This window comes from Muntiacus reevesi, chromosome 1 (genome assembly GCF_963930625.1).
Source record: "Muntiacus reevesi chromosome 1, mMunRee1.1, whole genome shotgun sequence".
Classification (NCBI taxonomy): Eukaryota; Metazoa; Chordata; class Mammalia; order Artiodactyla; family Cervidae; genus Muntiacus; species Muntiacus reevesi.
The window spans coordinates 259931433-259950543 of record NC_089249.1 but is presented as its reverse complement, the minus strand read 5'-3'; the positions used below and the strand labels follow the sequence as shown (position 1 = coordinate 259950543).

The following is a 19111-nucleotide window of genomic DNA, read 5'->3' as shown; positions in this document are numbered from 1 at the left end:
GTAATCTCAAATCCAAAAATATACTGCAAGAAAAAGGCTCCCCCCTCTCCATTCCTAAAATGTCTCCCTTCCTAGCAGGTTTTAAAGTCGCAAGGTCATAGAACCAGTTGCATAGCACGTATTCAATAATTTGTTACGTGAGTGGCATTTCAGGTTCTTATTCAGAAAAAAGGTGTCCTTTTTCCTTCCATCCTTCCCAAGCAGCACAATAAGGAGTGCTCCCTCTGCTGCAGAGCTCTGGGGAGCTGCCGTCTGGGACAAGATTCATCTCGCCTGTGGATCTGGCTTAAAGCAATGGGCTACATACAGTCCATGGGGTCGCATAAGAGTCAGACACTACTTAAGTGACTACATAACAAGAAAATAACAATAAAACCTGGGGAAAGGCAGACAGACAGACTGTGTCACCCCAAGCAGCCTCAGCAGTCTTCTTCACCTGAGCATTACGCTTGCATTTGGCCTGAAAGCAATGGAAGTGTGAAAGATGGCAGCCCGCCAGCACGCTTCCCTCCGAGGTGGAAGCCTTGGGTCTGTTATTACAGCTGGAATGTCAATTTTGGTGCCTTTGTTTCCTGTATGGTGAGGTGCTTCTACATGGCAGCAAAGAGTACTGTTCCTTTTCAGCAACAAGACTGATCAGACAACCAGAGCAAGGCAGAGAAATAAATTAAATGAGTAAACCTCTGCTTCTCCAGTGACTTTCATCCCCATAATGGGGGAAATCAACCTCTCCACATATAGCCAGACCAAAGGGCTAATGAAGAAAACTGACAGCATGATTTTCTGGATAACTGGTTTCTCTGTTTTAAGTACCAAACATGTTTGGGATATTAAAGGAAGGAAAGATTTTGGTAGGTACTGGCAGGTTAAAAAAAAATACTCTTATTATTATCAAATCAATAAAGATCTACTTATAGAAATTTTCATTAAAAACTCATTAAATCTGACTTTATATTAAAATGATTATTTAACTCGCTTGTTTGGGGGATACAATATCTATCTCTCCAGGCTCCAAAAAATAATGATTTTACTTATTTAAGTATAAATTCTGTTATTCCCCTATTTTCCTTTTCATTTGTATGTAAAAACTTTTCAAACATTGTAAATGAAATTTAAAAAACTTATTGAGAGTGATGTCACCATTGGGTTTCATGTAACTCCAATGAAAAAAGGCAGTCACATTAACTGGCATTAATGTGACTTAAGGTGAGAATCAAAACAACTCATCTATAAAGATCCATATGTGCGGCCCATCATTATACATGGCATAATTGTTGCTTGATTTTAAAATAATAATTAAAAAAACAACTACTTTAACTCTGTTACAAAAAATATAAGCCTTCCTAAATCATAATTGTTTAACATAAACATTACCTTGTCTACTTCAGAATTCTAATGATACAATGAAGTATCCATACTATGGAACTATCTTACTGAGTCTACAAGCTTTTAGAACTGACACTCAATCTCTACCAAAAGAAGCTAAGTTGAATGTCTAAATTGTGATCTTTCTATGTAACCTCAAAATATTAAGGTCAGACATCTAATACTGTTCTCAAATATGCCAGAATATCCCAGCATCAGTTTCACATACTAAAACCCAAAGAAGAAAAGGTAAATTAAAGGGTAATACACAGACAGCAATCACTGAATTAATTCATATTCCTAAGTATTCTTGATTTCTAAGACATCTGTTTTCAGTTTTTATTGATGATACTAAAATAATCTCCTGTCAAGTACTTTTTGATTCACTAGCTACATGGTTTTAAATAGACAATCTTAGACATTATGTATTTTTTATCTAACATAATACTAATATAGATGATCTGTTGTTTAAGTCAGAATTAACCTATTAAAAGCTTTACCACTGAGCTTCCCAGGCAGCTCAGTGATAGAGAATCCACCTGTAATGCAGGAGATGTGGGCTCAATCCCTGGGTCTGGAAGATCCCCTGGAGGAGGAAATGGCAACCCACTCCAGTATTCTTGCTTAAAAAATCCTGTGGACACAGGAGCCTGGCAGACTACTGTCCATGGGCCTGCAAAGAGTTGGACACGACTGAGCGACTGAGCTAGTACACAACCACATAAGAGCTTATTGCTGAAGATGTGGATTGGGAAGATTATTCACTTATAGTCCAAGTTCTAAGAATACAATTTCCAAAAATGCCTTATAAAAAACTGGTAATCCTTGAGACATGACTAGGTATCCAATGAAAAGAGGTTTTATGGACAACGGCATTTGGAAAACAAATACATACAAGTCATCTGACAGGTTTCATTTCTGTAAGAATTCTCATAGCAGGTAATATTATAGAATTTACTTGGAGTTCCTATAAAGAAGTCAGGATTTTTAAGCCATTTGACCACTTGAGGAAAAGAGTAACCTCCTTTTCGCATGGAAGACTAAGTAGTAGTCATGGATCTGTTTCTGGGAGCAGGTTGGACTAAACTGCCCTGGAGACAAGAATGGCAGCAGCACGAACACCCTCTTCCGGCAGCACAAGAGAAGACTGCACATGGACAGCGCCAGACGGCCAGCACCGAAATCGGCCTGGCACACTACTGCAGCCAAAGATGGAGAAGCTCCACACGTGACCGGGAGCTGGCTCTGGCTCAGACCATGACTCCTTATTGCCAAATTCAGACTTAAATTGAAGAAAGTAGGGAAGACCACCAGACCATTCAGGTATGACCTAAATCAAATCCCTTACGATTATACAGTGGGAGTGACAAATAGATTCAAGGGATTAGATCTGAGAGATACAGTGCCTGAAGAACTACGGATGGAGGTTTGTGACATTTTACAGGAGACAGGGATCAAGACCATCCCCAGGAAAAAGAAATGCAAAAAGGCAAAATGGCTGTCTGAGGAGGCCTTACAAATGGCTGTGAAAAGAAGAGCAGCGAAAGGCAAAGGAGAAAAGGAAAGATATTCCCATCTGAATGCAGAGTTCCAAAGAATAGGGAGGAGAGATAAGAAAGCCTTCCTCAGTGATCAATGCAAAGAGGTAGAGGAAGACAATAGAATGGGAAGGACTAGAGATCTCTTCAAGAAAATCAGAGATACCAAGGGAACATTTCATATAAAGATGGGCTCAATAAAGGACAGAAATGGTAGGACCTAACAGAAGCAGAATATATTAAGAAGAGGTGGCAAGAATACACAGAAGAGCTATACAGAAAAGACCTTCATGACCCAGATAATCATGATGGTCTGATCAGTCACCATCAGACATCCAAGAATGTGAAGTCAAGTGGAGGTGATGGAATTCCAGTTGAGCTATTTCAAAGCCTAAAAGATGATGCTGTGAAAGTGCTATACTCAATATGCCAGCAAATTTGGAAGACTCAGCAATGGCCACAGGACTGGAAAAGGTCAGTTTTCATTCCCATCCCAAAGAAAGGCAATGCCAAAGAATGCTCAAACTACCAAACAATTGCACTCATCTCACACACTAGTAAAGTAATGCTCAAAATTCTCCAAGCCAGGCTTCAAAAATACATGAACTGTGAACTTCCAGATGTTCAAGCTGGATTTAGAAAAGGCAGAGGAACCAGAGATCAAATTGCCAACATCCACTGGATCATCGAAAAAGCAAGAGAGTTCCAGAAAAACATCTACTTCTGCTTTATTGACTACACTAAAGCCTTTGACTGTGTGGATCACAATAAACTATGGAAAATTCTGAAAGAGATGGGAATACCAGACCACCTGACCTGCCTCTTGAGAAATCTGTATGCAGGTCATTAAGCAATAGTTAGAACTGGACATGCAACAACAGACTACTTCCAAATCGGGAAGGGAGTATGTCAAGGCTGTATATTGACATCCTGCTTATTTAACTTCTATGCAGAGTACATCATGAGAAACGCTGGGCTGGATGAGGCACAAGCTGGAATCAAGATTGCCGGGAGAAATATCAATAACCTCAGATATGCAATGGTACCCCACTCCAGTACTCTTGCCTGGAAAATCCCATAGACAGAGTAGCCTGGTAGGCTGCAGTCCATGGGGTCGCTAAGAGTCGGACATGACTGAGCAACTTCACTTTCACTTTTCACTTTTATGCATTGGAGAAGGAAATGGCAACCCACTCCAGGGTTCTTGCCTGGAGAATCCCAGGGATGGGGGAGCCTGGTGGGCTGCCATCTATGGGATCGCACAGATTCGGACATGACTGAAGCGACTTAGCAGCAGCAGCAGCAGATATACAGATGACACCGCCCTTATGGCAGAAAGTGAAGAACTAAAGAGCCTCTTGATAAAAGTAAAAGAGAAAAGCGAAAAAGTTGGCTTAAAACTCAACATTCAGAAAACTAAGATCATGGCATCCGGTCCCATCACTTCATGGCAAATAGATGGGGAAACAGTGACAGACTTTTGGGGGCCTCCAAAATCACTGCAGATGGTGACTGCAGCCATGAAATTAAAGGACGCTTGCTTCTTGGAAGAAAAGTTATGACTAACCTAGACAGCATATTAAAAAGCAGAGACATTACTTTGCCAACAAAGGTCCATCTGGTCAAAACTATGGTTTTTCCAGTAGTCATGTATGGATGTGAGAGTTGGACTATAAAGAAAGCTGAGCACCGAAGAATTGATGCTTTTGAACTGTGGTGTTGGAGAAGACTCTTGAGAGTCGCTTGGACTGCAAGGAGATCCAACCAGTCCATCCTAAAGGGAATTAGTCCTGAATATTCATTGGAAGGAATGATGCTGAAGCTGAAACTGCAATACTTTGGCCACCTGATGAGAAGAATTGACACATTTGAAAACACCCTGATGCTGGGAACGATTGAAGGCAGGAGGAGAAGGGGATGACAGAGGACGAGATGGTTGGATGGCATCACCGAGTCAATGGACATGAGTCTGAGTAAACTCTGGGAGTTGGTGATGGACAGGGAGGCCTGGTATGTTGCAGTCCATGGGGTTGCAAAAAGTTGGACATGACTGAGTGACTGAACTGAGAGACATGTATGTTTCAATCAAGAAGAAGAATCCCAGTTGAGCCATAACAAAGATAACTCAGCACATATTAAGTTTCTCATAGCCTATGTGTTAACCTGTTCAAGACAGAAACAGAGTACATAGACCATGTAATCAGAATCAAAGCAGGAACTAAAAAAACAAAAGCAAAGGTCATATGAAGTTCATTGCCTACCAGGGCTGTGTCAAAGACTAAACGAGCATAAGAAGCTGGACCAGAGCAAAGACCCTGATGGTGTCCAGGACCATATGTAAGGTGAACACATAAGTGTCCAAATGTAATAACAATCATTTGCTCTGAGGAGCAAATAAAATGTCAGGAAAGAAATACACAAAATATCTTTTATACACAAAACAGTGCATGACTTCAGGTAAAATGTCAAGTTGACTTAAGTTGTTGTAAGAACTTATTGACATGTATATATATACACACATTCTCATTAGTACACACATAGACTATAATGTAGAAGAGAAGATTTCACACATGGAATAATTTGCATGCTCATATGGTAAACATATATGCAGTAGCTTAACCTCTGTGTTTCCAAAATATCAAATTAAATGCTGTGACTTTAAATTATTTTTCCAACTTTCTAGGGATGCCATAGAAGAAACTGGATGACATTGCTGGTGAGACTTTAATATCTGGTGACATTCTACAAGCTATATTTGTCTTAATTACAGGAATTAACATCATCAAAAATATTAAGGAAAAATAATACTTAAATTTGCAAAGTGACTGCTAAAAGACTCCCTGGAAAGTGGGTCATGCATGTTCTTTTTCCACACTTTTGATTGCTAAATGGAAAAGCTATTCCTTGGCAGACTTAGAAATGACACATACTAAAATGTGGCAAGCAATGATGAAAACAAATCAAAACATTAAGATGACCTACAATGTTCAAAAACTAAGAGTTTATACTCAGGAGTAACTCAGAAAAATTATGAAAGAGACTCTGAGTCCAGAGTAAATTGAGAGAGGATCTTTTTCTTTCACAGACAATTCCATGAGATCGCCAAGGTGAACAGGAAACTGGCATCAGCAGATCACAGATAATTATTCAGGTCCTTCCTAGATGGGCTGCTGTCTGTGGTAGTCAGAGCTGAGGTCTCACCACAGTTACTTAAGATGGGTCTATTTTCTGGATAGTGTGATAAATATGTATGCTTCTTCTGTGTGTGTGTGTGTGTGTGTGTGTGTGTGTGTGCACGCGCGTGCGGCCTATCTACCCTGAACTGTCTGAAAATCAGCTCCTATAAACTAATCACAAGTCTCTTTGCCCATTTGAGGATAGAACTTCATGATTTTTTGTTCACTATAAGGAAGATCAAGATTTGTGATTGCTATTACATTTCCCTGCTGTCTGAGCCAAAATGCTACACATGCAATAAGTGTATGCCAAAGTAGACATGGTGTATGAGCTGAAAATAGTCACATGACATGTCCATAAGGATAAAACCACTTACAATATATGGTAAGTGCTATGGTAATAAAGACAATTCAATATAATTATTACTAGGTTTAAAGTTTTGGACTTCTAAGTTTTCTCAAAGGAAGTTTCCTGTTTTTTTCCTTCTGCCTTTTGCTCTTTCTCTTTTTTTGCCCATGTCTATATACACAAGATCAAAGCAATAAAGACTAATACTCATTATCCTGGATCACAAAATCCATCAGCTATACGTGGTTGGTTAACAGTCAACGTACACCATTATATAATCTTTTGACAGCCAACATTTGTAGCTAATTCAAAAGCATGTCAATTCCCCCTAAGAGCTGATCCTTTAACCTATACAGAAACCAGTCTTCTGTTAACAGTGACAAGAAAACTTCTGGGGCTGCCAAGATAGCTTCATCCAATTCTGGTGTTAGGCTGGCAATGTTCCTAATTTGGGGTGTAATGGCCAGGTCAGCACCTTTCAAATATCTCACTTGTTTTAGGCCAAAGTAGAAACAAAATGTGGCTTAAAGCATAGACACTGGGTTTTGAAACTTTTAACCTTTAATTAAGTTTAGAGAATTGTCATCAGTCATGTGATAGTCAGTTAACATTCTTTAAATCAGATAACATTCATGGGAAAAGGAATCCATATATTTGTCGATGTGCTATTACACAAGATCTTGTATATGTCTTTTGAAGGGATTAAAGACACAGGAAATCCCATGAAAATTTAAACATATTTTTATGGTTTTCTGGATGTCAGATCTCATTCTTTCCCCAAGACAGAGCAGTAAGACTTTAATTAAAGTGAGAAACAGATTCTAAAAAATTTCTGGATGCCTGAGTCTTCAAAATATACAAAAGATTGAATGTGTTATTTGGTTTGACAGGCACAGTATGGCTGCAGGTCAACATAGGAAGATCAGCCTTGGTTTTTTTTTTTAACTTTTCACAGCTGAGAGTTAAATGGTCCTGTATTTCCAAAGAAGCTCTTTCAATTTAGAATTCTAGAAATTGACATCAAACCTTAAAGCAAATGACTGTCACATGTTTTAAGGGGTTTCTGTCAAGACATTTCTACTTATTTAATTTTAGAGTATAAAATAAAAAGGACTATTTATAGAAAACCCTGAGGATTTCATAAAAAATATTAGAACTAATAGATAATTTCAACAAGCTTGTAGGATAAAATATACAAGGCCAATATTAAAAAATCAGTTATATTTCTACACACTTCCAATGAACAATTAGAAAAAGAAATAAAGAAAATTCCATTTACATTTACATCAAAAGAGCAAAATATTTAGGTTAAATTTAACAAAAGTAATGCAAAACCTGTACTCTGAAATCTCTGAAACTATGAAACACTGCTGAAGGAAAGTAAAGAAAATCTAAACAAAAGATGAGAAAATATCCCATGTTTATGGATCTAATCTGAAGACTCAGTATTGTCAAGATGACAATACACTTCAAATTGATCTGGAGATTCAACTAAAACTCAGTTGGATTTTTTGCAGAAATTGACAAACGGATCCCAAAAAATCATATAGTAATTCAAGAGGTCCAGAAGAAGTAAAACAATTTTGAAAAAGAAGAACACAGTTGCGAGTCTCATATTTTCCAATTTCAAAATTTACTACAAAGCAATAGTAATCAAAACAATGTGATAGTGACATAAGTATAGTCATATAGATCAATGGAACACAGTCAAGAAATAAACCCATATATTTATGATCAATAGATTTTCACCGGGGTGTCAAGGCCATTAAAATGAGGAAAGAATAGTCTTTCTAACAAATAGTGATGGCATAATTGAATACTCACATACCAAAGAATGGATTTGGATTCTTATGCCATACACAAAAGCATTTCCTTGGTGGCTCAGATGGTAAAGAATTTGCCTGTAATGCAGGAGACCCCGGTTCAATCCCTGGGTCAGGAAAATTCCCCTGGAGAAGGGAGTGGCTACACACCCAGTATTCTGACTTGGAGAATTCCATGGACTGTATAGTCCACGGGGTCGCAAAGAATCAGATACAACTGAGCGATTTTCACTTTCAACCCCATGGACTGTAGCCACCAGGCTCCTCTGTCCATGGAATTCTCCAGGTAAGAATACTGCAGTGGGTAGCCATTCCCTTGTCCAGGGGATCTTCTTGACTCAGGGATTGAACTGGTGTCTCCTGCATTACAGGCAGATTCTTTACCATCTGAGCCACGAGGGAAATCCCTTTGTATATGGCATAAGACTCCAAATCCATTCTTTGGTATGTGGGTATTCAATTATGCCAGCACTATTTGTTAAAAAAGGACTATTCTTTCCCCATTTAATGGCCTTGGCACCCTGGTAAAAATCTATTGATCACAAATACATGGGTTTGTTTCTGGACTCTGTCCCATTGATCTATATGACTATACTTATGTCACTATCACATTGTTTTGATTACTATTGCTTTGTAGTAAATTTTGAAATTGGAAAATATGAGACTCCCAACTGTGTTTTTCTTTTTCAAGATTGTTTTACCTCTTCTGCAAAGAGCTGCCATATACAAAATATAACTCAAAATAGATAAAAATAAAAGTTAAAACTTCTACAGTTCTTAGAAACAAACACAGAAATAAGTCTTCATGACTAGGGATTTAGCAGTGTTTTCTTAGATGTGACACCAAAAGCACAAATTATCAAAGAAAAATTAGATATTGGATTTCATCAAAATTAAAAACTTTGCTCATCAAAAGGTCCTATTGAAAAAGTAAAAATGCAGATCAGAGAATGGGAGAAAATATTTACTAATCATATATCTGAATAGACACTCTTGAATCTAGAGTATACAAAGAATTCCTATAACTCAGTAATAAAAAGACAAATACCCAGTTAAAAATGAGCAGAGCTTCTGAATAGATAATTCTCCAAGAAAATTATGTACATAGTCAACAGTCATAGGAAAAGTTGCTCAACATCACTAGCTATCAGGGAAATACAAATCAAAACCACACTGAGATAGTATTGCACACATTAGGATGGTTATAATAAAAAAATCAGATTAAAACAAACGCTGGCAAGAATGAAAAAATCGGGACCCTAAGGTACTTCTGGTAAGAATTTCAAAACAGTTTCTCAAAATGTTAAAAATAGAGTTACCATTTAACCCAGCAATTCCAATCAGGAATGCAATCATTACTCAGATAAGAATTAGGATATTTTTATGTGAAAAATCAGAGATTTGGGGGAGCAGTAAGAGTACTTTGCACCCTCCTGGTTTGTAAGACCGCTTGTTGCTCTTCTGGGGGGTCTTTGGTGGTCCTGAAAAGCTGCTCCAGGAGGACACCTAAAAATGGGGTATATCCAGTCACTTAACTTCTGTGCCTTAGTTTCCCCATGTATAAAAATGAAGGTTTTACAAAAATGCCTACCAAGGTTTTGGTGAGAATTAAGTTAAAGGACAATACAACCATACAGCAAGCAGTTTCTTTTCTTATCCTACCCATGGAGCTATCTCACAGTCAACCTACTCAGGTCATGCTGAAGGAGGACGTCATTTTCCAGAGGTTCTGCTGGGGTCCACTCCTGGACACCTTCCTCAGTGACTCAGTGAGACATCCAAACACTTAAAAAGAACTCCAAGTTCAATTTCAACCCCTTAGCAAGGTGTCTTCATGTCTAAAGCCTCTTTGGGAACCCACAGCCTTAACTGTGATCTACGATTCTGTGAGTTCTAGAGACAATAAAAAGTTTCAGCATCTTTGAGCACCAACATCAATCAATGTGGAGAGGTTCTATAATCCGGAATCAATATTTGAAGCCATCTGCTGAACCACAGTGTACAGGAAGCTATTCTAGTTGACTTGGGGCATTTTAACTGAATCAACCCAATTATCACTAATTCTTAAATAACTCCCAGCAGTAAAGTAATCTGTAGATTACACACTGCAAATTCCATTAATATTAAAAGTCAATCTCAGAATCCACAGGCAGGAAATCACACAATTTACAGATTTGGTATCTGATTTTGATCCTATCAAATCCTCTAAAGAAGCTGGAATTAAGCCCTGCTCTAAGACCTGTTTAATGGCATTCAAGTTTTTACCTAAACATTTTTAGGTTTTCATATTGAACCTGCATCTCCCGCATTGGCAGGCAGATTCTTTATAGACTGAGCCACTACAGAAGTTTACATTTATAAAGGAGCTCATAAGACAAAAAGGAAAAGTTGCTTTTGATTTAGGTCAGACACCTGGATGACATGGAAGCGTTAGACAAGTCAGAGAGGTGACAAAGTTATCCTGATTTTGAAATAAGGAAGCAGTAGAAAAATAAACCTATGATTGCGAATAGATACAAAGGGACCAATCCCAGAAAAGACAATTGCCTGGGAAGGCAAAAAAGGGAAATGACTGGAGAGGCCAGAAAGGAAAAAGGAGTATCTCTAGGAAAAAGTTATTTCTAAGAGACACCACAGAAAAGAAAGGAGAAACCCAGAGAGAAAAACTAGCACCATGGTGATCCAATGAAAAAAACAGATCCTTAGTAAGTCTGGTGAACAAAATTTGGCATTTGTTTTCAAGTACTGTAGAAATGGTAGGGTGGTGGAGGCGGTTTCCGAAAGGGACAAAGTCTGGAAAAATACTGCAATTACCACCATGTAGTTCTTGAGTTCTGCTGTGTGTCTTACACTGGAATAGATTCTTCACTGTGGTTGGAGAGCCATAGAAGATGATGATTCCCTTATTTCTACTAGGATCTTACAAAAGTTTTTTCAGAAGTAAAAATATTAGGTAATAGTTTATGTCTGGTGACTATAAAACAACCAGAAAGAAGAATTAAACACCAGATATGTGACCCTAACCCTAAGAAAAGTGGGAGTTCAAAATCAGAAAATGGCAGTATGAGCTGGAAGGGCCAAAGACGGGCTCTTGGAGGCAGTCTGCTCACAGGCATAGGGAAGAGTGGAATGCTGGGGAGATGAGAGGTTTGTTCTCAGAGAGGCTCAGAGCACAACTGTTGGCAGGAGCCAGGGGAGGGTCTATGGACAGCTGGTGTACGTAAGCAAGGTCATATCAGGGAGAGGGAAACACAGCTGAAAAGTTTGCCTCTGAGCCAGGATTGAGGTTCTTGATTGAACCAGGCAGTGTTTGCTTGAGGAGGAAGGCAACAGGAAATTCACACATACCAGGTTGAGTAGAGGAATGATATGGCCATGGTGACTGCCTGTTTTGATGGTCATAAAACAGGTCCCTGGAAGAACTGTTAAAGGTTTGGGGATTATTTGTGAGGTAAGACAGAAAACCAGAGATGAGACACCAGAATGATTCACAAACCAGAAATGCAGGTGTGGAATTCAGAAGAGAGTTCGGAGCTAGACATGCAAAGCTAAAAATTATCATTTTCATTTTTCAATTTTTTTTGTTCTCTTGGTGTCTTTTCATGTCCTGTTCATCCCTCAAGGCACTTGACTTACATACAGAAGAGCAAAAATGAAATTAAGAATTCAGCAGAAGTAAAAACCTTTGGAAAATCTATAAACTATAATAACTATTATTTATTGAGCACTTACTTTGTGCCACACAGTGTGACAAACACTTTATACCTTAACTCATTTTATCTTCATACCGTGATGAAAAGGGAATTATCCTTACTGACCCCACTTCACAATAAATGTCATTGTAAACATACTGAATATCCTCTGACACGGTCAAGTTCCTTTTGTGAAACAAATTAAAGCCTTGTAACTCTGCTGACACACATTTCAGCAATGCTTGAATTCGTGTTTCTATTGATTCTTTCATCTTTGTCTTCCAACTTCTATGTGGCAAGACAAAAAATTTCAGATTCTGTCATTGTAGTATAAATACCTCAACTAGAGTTACGCTGTGTTACACACTATAAGTTTTCAGTTATCAAATACATGAACATATATCCCAAGTAAATACACCACTCTATAATATAAACACAGTTGGTTTACCCTGGAGCAGAGACTGGTTTTACAAATAACAGTTGCCCTAGAAGTGACAATGTTTGTGGAGGTGGAGAAGAATTCCTATATGACTAATAAATCCTTCTCATTGTGGTGTATGCATACATCTTCAGAATGGCTCTTCTGACAGCTCAATTTTTCCCAAACACTAGTTATGATACTCTGAGCAGATTTTAGGGAGCCAGCTCTTGATGGGAACAGCATAGCTAGGAATCCTTGGCAGGGCTTTTCCCACCAAGACCTGTCAAAACTATCTCACACAGAATTTGTGGAGAGCATGGAATTTCTGGAGCTTCTGCAGAAAGTCCTCTAGACTTCAAAGAAGCTAGCGATTCTATAGCCTTAGAGAATGGGGTTTCGGTACCTTCATCAGGATAAGACTGAAGAAGAGGCATGCAGAGGGACCCCTAGGCACACCTTCTGGGAGCATTGTAAATACATAATCCTAACTTTCCATCACAAAGGTTGGCTTGTGATGTTGATGTTTATTCATATTGGGATCAAATTGGCCACAGATTTATACCCAAAAGCCACCATTTCAATTACACTTGGTAAAGATTTTTTAGATAATTATGACTTATATATACTTTTGCAAAATCTATCTCTGATTTAGTTCCAGTATTACCAGCATTCCAGAAATTTCTATTGCCATCACTCTAATAGACATTATTCCAAAAGAAAACAACAGTGATAAAACAAATTCCACCTTACTGAATTTAGGTACAAATTTCCATCTTACTGAGATAGCAATAACAAAATTTGTTTCCTAGAATCAGAATCTCCTATCAACCATCTTTTATCCTATGGAAAAAGTTAACTAAACTTAAAATTAAACTTAAAGGAAGGAGATAAGCTATATCTCATAGCTAGAACTTTATAGATTATTTTCCCTTTATCTTTGTGAAAAATGTAAATTGTTAGTATCTGAAGTTATGGTTTAGAAAACACATGTGTCAGTCTTAAATAATAGTTATAATAACAATGTTAAGATGCTAGAGAACCACACTTAAGAAACCTTCTTGGATTCAGGCTGTCCTATTCAAATTTAGGACCCCAGGCCAATATAAGCTGCTTATTTTCTAGCTCTCAGTCACTGAGGTTGTTCATTCAATTCATAGAATCAGAGAATCTAATTATGTTGGGAGGGACCATGGAAATTTTCTAGTCCAACCTCCTCATTTTAAACATAAGAAAATTGAGATCATTCTTTTATGGGTACACAGCTAAAATTAAATGTATAACTCAATGTGATACCTCTATTTATATATTTAGGCCTCTCAGATAGCTATTGCTACGAGTGAACTTTCATTTCAAAAGTCACAGAAACTTCCACTCCATGTGCCTTATAATAAAACTGTATTGTGTCCTTAGGTAACATTGCCAGAAGAGAACTCAAACTGACTATCTCTAAGCGCCTCACTCTGTCACTGAGGAAGAAATGATGATGCCAGAAGCAATCAGGCTCTAAGAATCTCTAAGCAAGGCTTGTATCTTACCTGACTTCATAGTTCTAACAACAAGCATGTATCTCTAACACAGTGGGTGCTTTGTTTGGTTTTGTTTTTGGTGTGCTGATTGATTGAATGAATAAACGATTGCCTTAAATATGAGTGTAGCAAAGTGAACACAAGGAGAAGCAAACCATGAAAATCCTTCCTTGGCTAGTTTGTGTTATTCAGTTGCACTTTGGGATGTTTATCAGCTCTTGGATTCACAGTGGTTTGTCATCACAGGGTTCTACCTGAAGTTCTTACAAGAATAGGTACCGCCCTTACAGGTTTCTATTCTTAATGCTCTAAAAGTGTATTGGAAACGTTCCAATGGCAGCATGACTGAAAGCAAACCTGCCATTAACTAAAGACATTTCAAACCTACATAACCATTTACACAGCCCTCTTTCTCTTTCCACTTTAATTTAAGCTTAGTTCACCACAGAATCATACGGTTATTTAAACTAAATGTTGCTGTTTGGAATCCAAACAAGCATGAAGACTCACTCTATCCCCACGTGCTCCCAGTGTTTTCTTGATTTTCTTGGGTCAAATGAAGCTATAGAAATGTGAACATCTTACCATCCAGATGGTCCACATAACAATACACATCGTAAGTTTCATGAGGAGCACGGAATCCGTAGGTCCGGACTCCTTCCTTCCCCATCATGTCTCCATAGCAGCCTTCTCGGGGAACCCGGATGGGATACCTGGGAAAATAAAGGACTAGTAAGTAACACTTTATTCTCACTCCTGCAGTGATGAAGGAAAGCCCGTGGCCCCAGACCACTCACCGAACAGTCTGATCTGACAGCCAGCCTGCATCACACTGCTCAAAACCATCTTCGTAGGCGGCATGCAGCTGCTCTGGGGTGGCTATGACGGCCCCAATGTCCACACAAGCCTTCTGAGCCATCTCAAAATTCAGGGTGTACCTGCTGGTCGCCGCCCTGTAGTGAAATACAACCCCTGCAAAGACAGCAGCGAACAATTACAGGCAAGTCCAAGGCTCCCCACATACTGTGCGGTTTCTCATCAGAGCAATACGCCAAATGACTGGCTAATACGGTCTTAAGACCGTGATAATTTCTTTATCTTTACTTCATATAGCATTATGCAAAATTATGGTGATCTGAGGAACCCCAGAAATGCTGTTCACTCAGGTATCCCATTCTGCTCCATTAGAGAGTTTCCTAGTCAGGAATTTTCTGTTCCCACGTAAACCATCTGAAAAAAAGATTTAAGCTGCTAAATCCCAACTGGTGACTAGTTGTCCTAATTATAGGTAGTATTCAGGCTATCACGGCTTTCCAGGTGGTTCAGTGGATAAAGAATCTGCCTGCAATGCAGGAGATGCAGGTTCAACGCCTGGGTAAGAAAGATCCCCTGGAGAAAGGAATGGCAACCCACTCCAGTATTCTTGCCTGGAGAATCCCATGGACAGAGGAGCCTGGCGGGCTACAGCCCATGGGGTCACAAAACAGTCTGACATGGCTGAAGTGACTGAGCATGCACAGGCTATCAGGGGAACCATGGACAACTAAAGGGAGTGGGTGCTGCAAGAGATACAAAGAGTTAAGGAGGTCACGAGATCAACTCCTCTTACTTCATGTTTGTACTCAGGGCCAACTCCATAGAAGCATATAGAACCTTCACCAATACCACTTCCTCCAAACATGAAATATTGTGATATTTACTTACAGAGACAATATATTATAATGGAAAAGACATTAGAGTATGTAAGAGAAGGCCCATTCCAATTCCTGATTTGCTCCTAAATCATGTATAAGCCTTAATTTTCTCCTCTATTAAGTATACCTAACAGTGCTTATGTTATTTTATTAAAATAAAGATCAAATTAGATAAAGAATTTTAAAATATCTTAAAATAGTGGATAGGCTACTCTAATAAATGCTTATCATATTCACTAACTGATTTGCAGAATGTAGGATCTTCACTTTGACAGGTAAAATGTATGATTTTTATCCAAAAGAAGGCCTGAAATAAAGTTCTCCAGACTCCCGCGGGTAGAAGCCAGGCATCCTGATATGTGCTTCAGATTCCACTTTGTTGTATTTTAGGAGTTGCATAAACTAGTGGTTCTTGAACTGTGTTTCAGGGTCAAAGAACTGTCAAAAGCCTGAGGAAAGAGCAACTGAGGGGGTGAAGCCTGGGCCCCTCCTCCCATTTTAGCAAGGGCATCTCCATTTTTAACTGGAGTAAATATGGTGACTCATTTTCATCAGACAGCAAAGTGAGTCAAGCTCATGTGCCTAGGAAGTCACTGGAAAATAGAAATTGGGGTAATTGGGTTTTATGGATGAGATCTGATTGTCATATCATTTAACACCACATATTTGTTATGTGGAATTAATTTTGGTTTCCAAGATATCTTTCACTCTCCTTTTATTCCTAGTAATTTCTTGGAGTTGACAACAGCCTCTCTCCCTCCCACCCCCCCTCACAGCTTGACTTCTAGCTATTAAATTGTTTTCCGCATGCCTATCTTTGCTTTTCTCTTCCAAAACAGGTATGTGCTAATAAAGCATCTACAGGGAACAGATTAGGCGTGTCATCAATAAGCACCTCTGACCAGTGTCAATACAAAAAGGCCAGCACGGGTACCAAGTGGATGCACTGACAACAAGTACTTATTCCCCATTTCTGATATTTCAAAGAAAAAAAAAAAAAACAAAAAAACACCGATTGAATGCTTTTCATAAAATCTGTATGTTTATAGAACAACTTTAAAACTTCCAGGAAGTATATACGGTCTTATAAGTACATTTATAATGAACTTTAAGACTTGAGCCAGACTGTGCATGGTTTTAAATTAGTCTTCTGCTGATCAAAGCTTCAGATAGCCTTCTTGGTAATTAAAAATCTTCCTTGTGCACTGAGGATTGGCAGTAAGGGGGCACAAAGGGGCCTCCATGACCAAGGTAGGGAATATCAGGCTGTATAAGTATCTATAATTGCTGGATAATTTGAAGACCTCATGGGGCTAAGGAGATTAAGTGGAGAATTTTCATTGTTTCAGAGGGGCAAGGGGCAAATCCACTGCTAATTCTTTAATGATGAAGATTGTAAGAAGTTGTTAAACTTCTTTTGGGATTTAATATATATATATAAAATATATGTATATTGTGTATCTAAGTTTATATATATATTATATATATATATATGTGGTATGTTACATTACACAAAAAGAGGGAGAGATAGAGCAGTAGAAAAAATAAACCAAGACTAATCAAAGTAAATGATAAAAAGATTAAGAGTAAAGAGCCCAGGGTGTTCAGTGGATGCCTGGAAAACATAAAAATGGATTTATAGAGGAGAGCAATAGGATCTGAATGGGAAAGGATGTTCAGAAAATTAATCTGTCACATCTGAAATTCAGAGTATTTCCTTTTGGCTACACAAGAAAGAGTTTTAATAAAACCCTTTGTATATGCTTCTGAAAGGTAAATATTTTATAGGGAAATGGAGGGTTGGAAGAAAAATCTGTTCCATCATGTCTGGGTATGAGAATTTTGCTTAATAACTTGCCAAAATATTCTGCTTCCAAGAGCTGTGGCATTATGTGTGTACCCAATTAAAGCAATTTTTCTTTGCTTTGTCTCCTAACTTAAATTCAAATGACATACAAACCACCACTGAAAGGGGGCTGAAACTAAAATGTCTCATTGCAAGACAGTGGATAACTAGTGTACTGACCTTAAAAAAATACACCGAATTCTTGTTTTGATCCAACTCAAATGTTTATTGAGTCCCCTTTTCAATGCACTATGATATTAATATATACCATGGCACTTATTAGGTGCCTTATTTATTCAATGAAAGTTAAGATATAATTTATATTTCTTAAAAGCAAGCTCAAGCATTTGAATAATCATGCTAGGAGAGTAAGAAAAAGGGTTTGTGTGTGTGTATGTATATATATGTATATGTGTGTGTATGTATGCATGTGAGTGTACACGCACATATACACATATGTAAAAACAATTAAACTGTAGACAGTTTAAAGGCTGTAAGACAGCCTTTGCAGTCTTAAAAAATAATTGCTGACAGCTCTCAATAATGAAGTAAGGATTCTTGAGGCATTCATTACATCTGGTATAAAGTCACTTCCCTTGACTCCTGAACAATTAACAGTTCATTTTTAGTGAAAGACATGGACTGCTGGGTCGATTGGTGTTTTTTTCCCTTTTCCCTTTGTTCAGACCCTGAGCAATGGCTACTTTTGAATCTTGTTTCCCCACACCTCTCAATCAGGTGTCCTGTAACACCAGCTTCTTCTAGATTCCCAAGCCTTACCCTCCACGGTCAACGACACCGTGTCCTGGGTGTCTTCGATCCCGTACATGACGTCACAGCGGTAGCGGCCTGCGTCACTGGCCAGCAGCTTGACCATGGTGAGGGAGGCATCGCCCACGTCCTCGGGGTGTGTAGGCACCGACACTCTCCCTTTGTAGTCTTGGCCAATCTTGATATTCCCATTTTGGGCCACGAGAACAGTAGTCTCCTTTAAATCTTTTCCCGTCTTGTCCAATTCAATCTTAGACCATTTGATTCGCAGAAATTCACTGGTGGTGTTATAACTGGGTGGTAAGGTAGGCATGGTTGAGAAATGACAAGGTAGGTTGACTTTTCCAGAGAGGGAGCCCTTAACAGGTGGGCTTTTTTCCATGTTGACTACAGGAAAGAGAGCATACAAAATCGACAAGCTGAGTCTATTAAATAAGTGAAAGGATAAGAACCATTACAGGGATTTGGTTACATCTTCAGTATGTAAAATAATTAGGGTGATTTTACATACAGAGAATAGTATATCATTTCAATAATGTTTGATAACAAAGACAGGAATTAATAATGCTCATTAAAATTTTTTTTGTTTTTATTTTTAAAAGTTTTTAATTTATATTAGAGTATAGCTGGTCAACAAAGTCGTGATAATTTCAGGTGGACAGCAGAGGGACACAGCCATACATATACAGGTATCCACTCTCCCCCAAACTCCCCTCCCATCCAGGCTGCCACATAATACTGAGCAGAGTTCCCTGTAGGAACTAGGGACCTACCTAGGGCGGCTATAGGTAGGACCTTGTTGGCCGCCCACTTGAAATATAACAGAGTGTATATGTCGATCCCAAATTCCCTATCACTTTCCCCCATTTTCCCCCATGGCAAGCAAAAGTTCATTCTCTAAGTCTGTGAG

The 19111-nt window shown here is 38.6% G+C and overlaps 1 protein-coding gene across 3 annotated transcripts in view; it reads right to left on the bottom strand.

The window, feature by feature from the left end:
* The window catches only part of VCAN (versican), a 113904-nt gene that overhangs the window by 76720 nt on the left and 18073 nt on the right, over positions 1-19111 (bottom strand). For all 3 annotated transcript variants that reach the window (XM_065919094.1, XM_065919093.1, XM_065919095.1), the window contains exons 3-5: positions 18211-18588; positions 14688-14862; positions 14476-14603 (exon numbers count right to left, since the gene is read on the bottom strand). In XM_065919094.1, coding sequence (XP_065775166.1) covers positions 14476-14603; positions 14688-14862; positions 18211-18588 — 681 coding nt within the window. The remainder of the gene's footprint in view (positions 1-14475; positions 14604-14687; positions 14863-18210; positions 18589-19111) is intronic.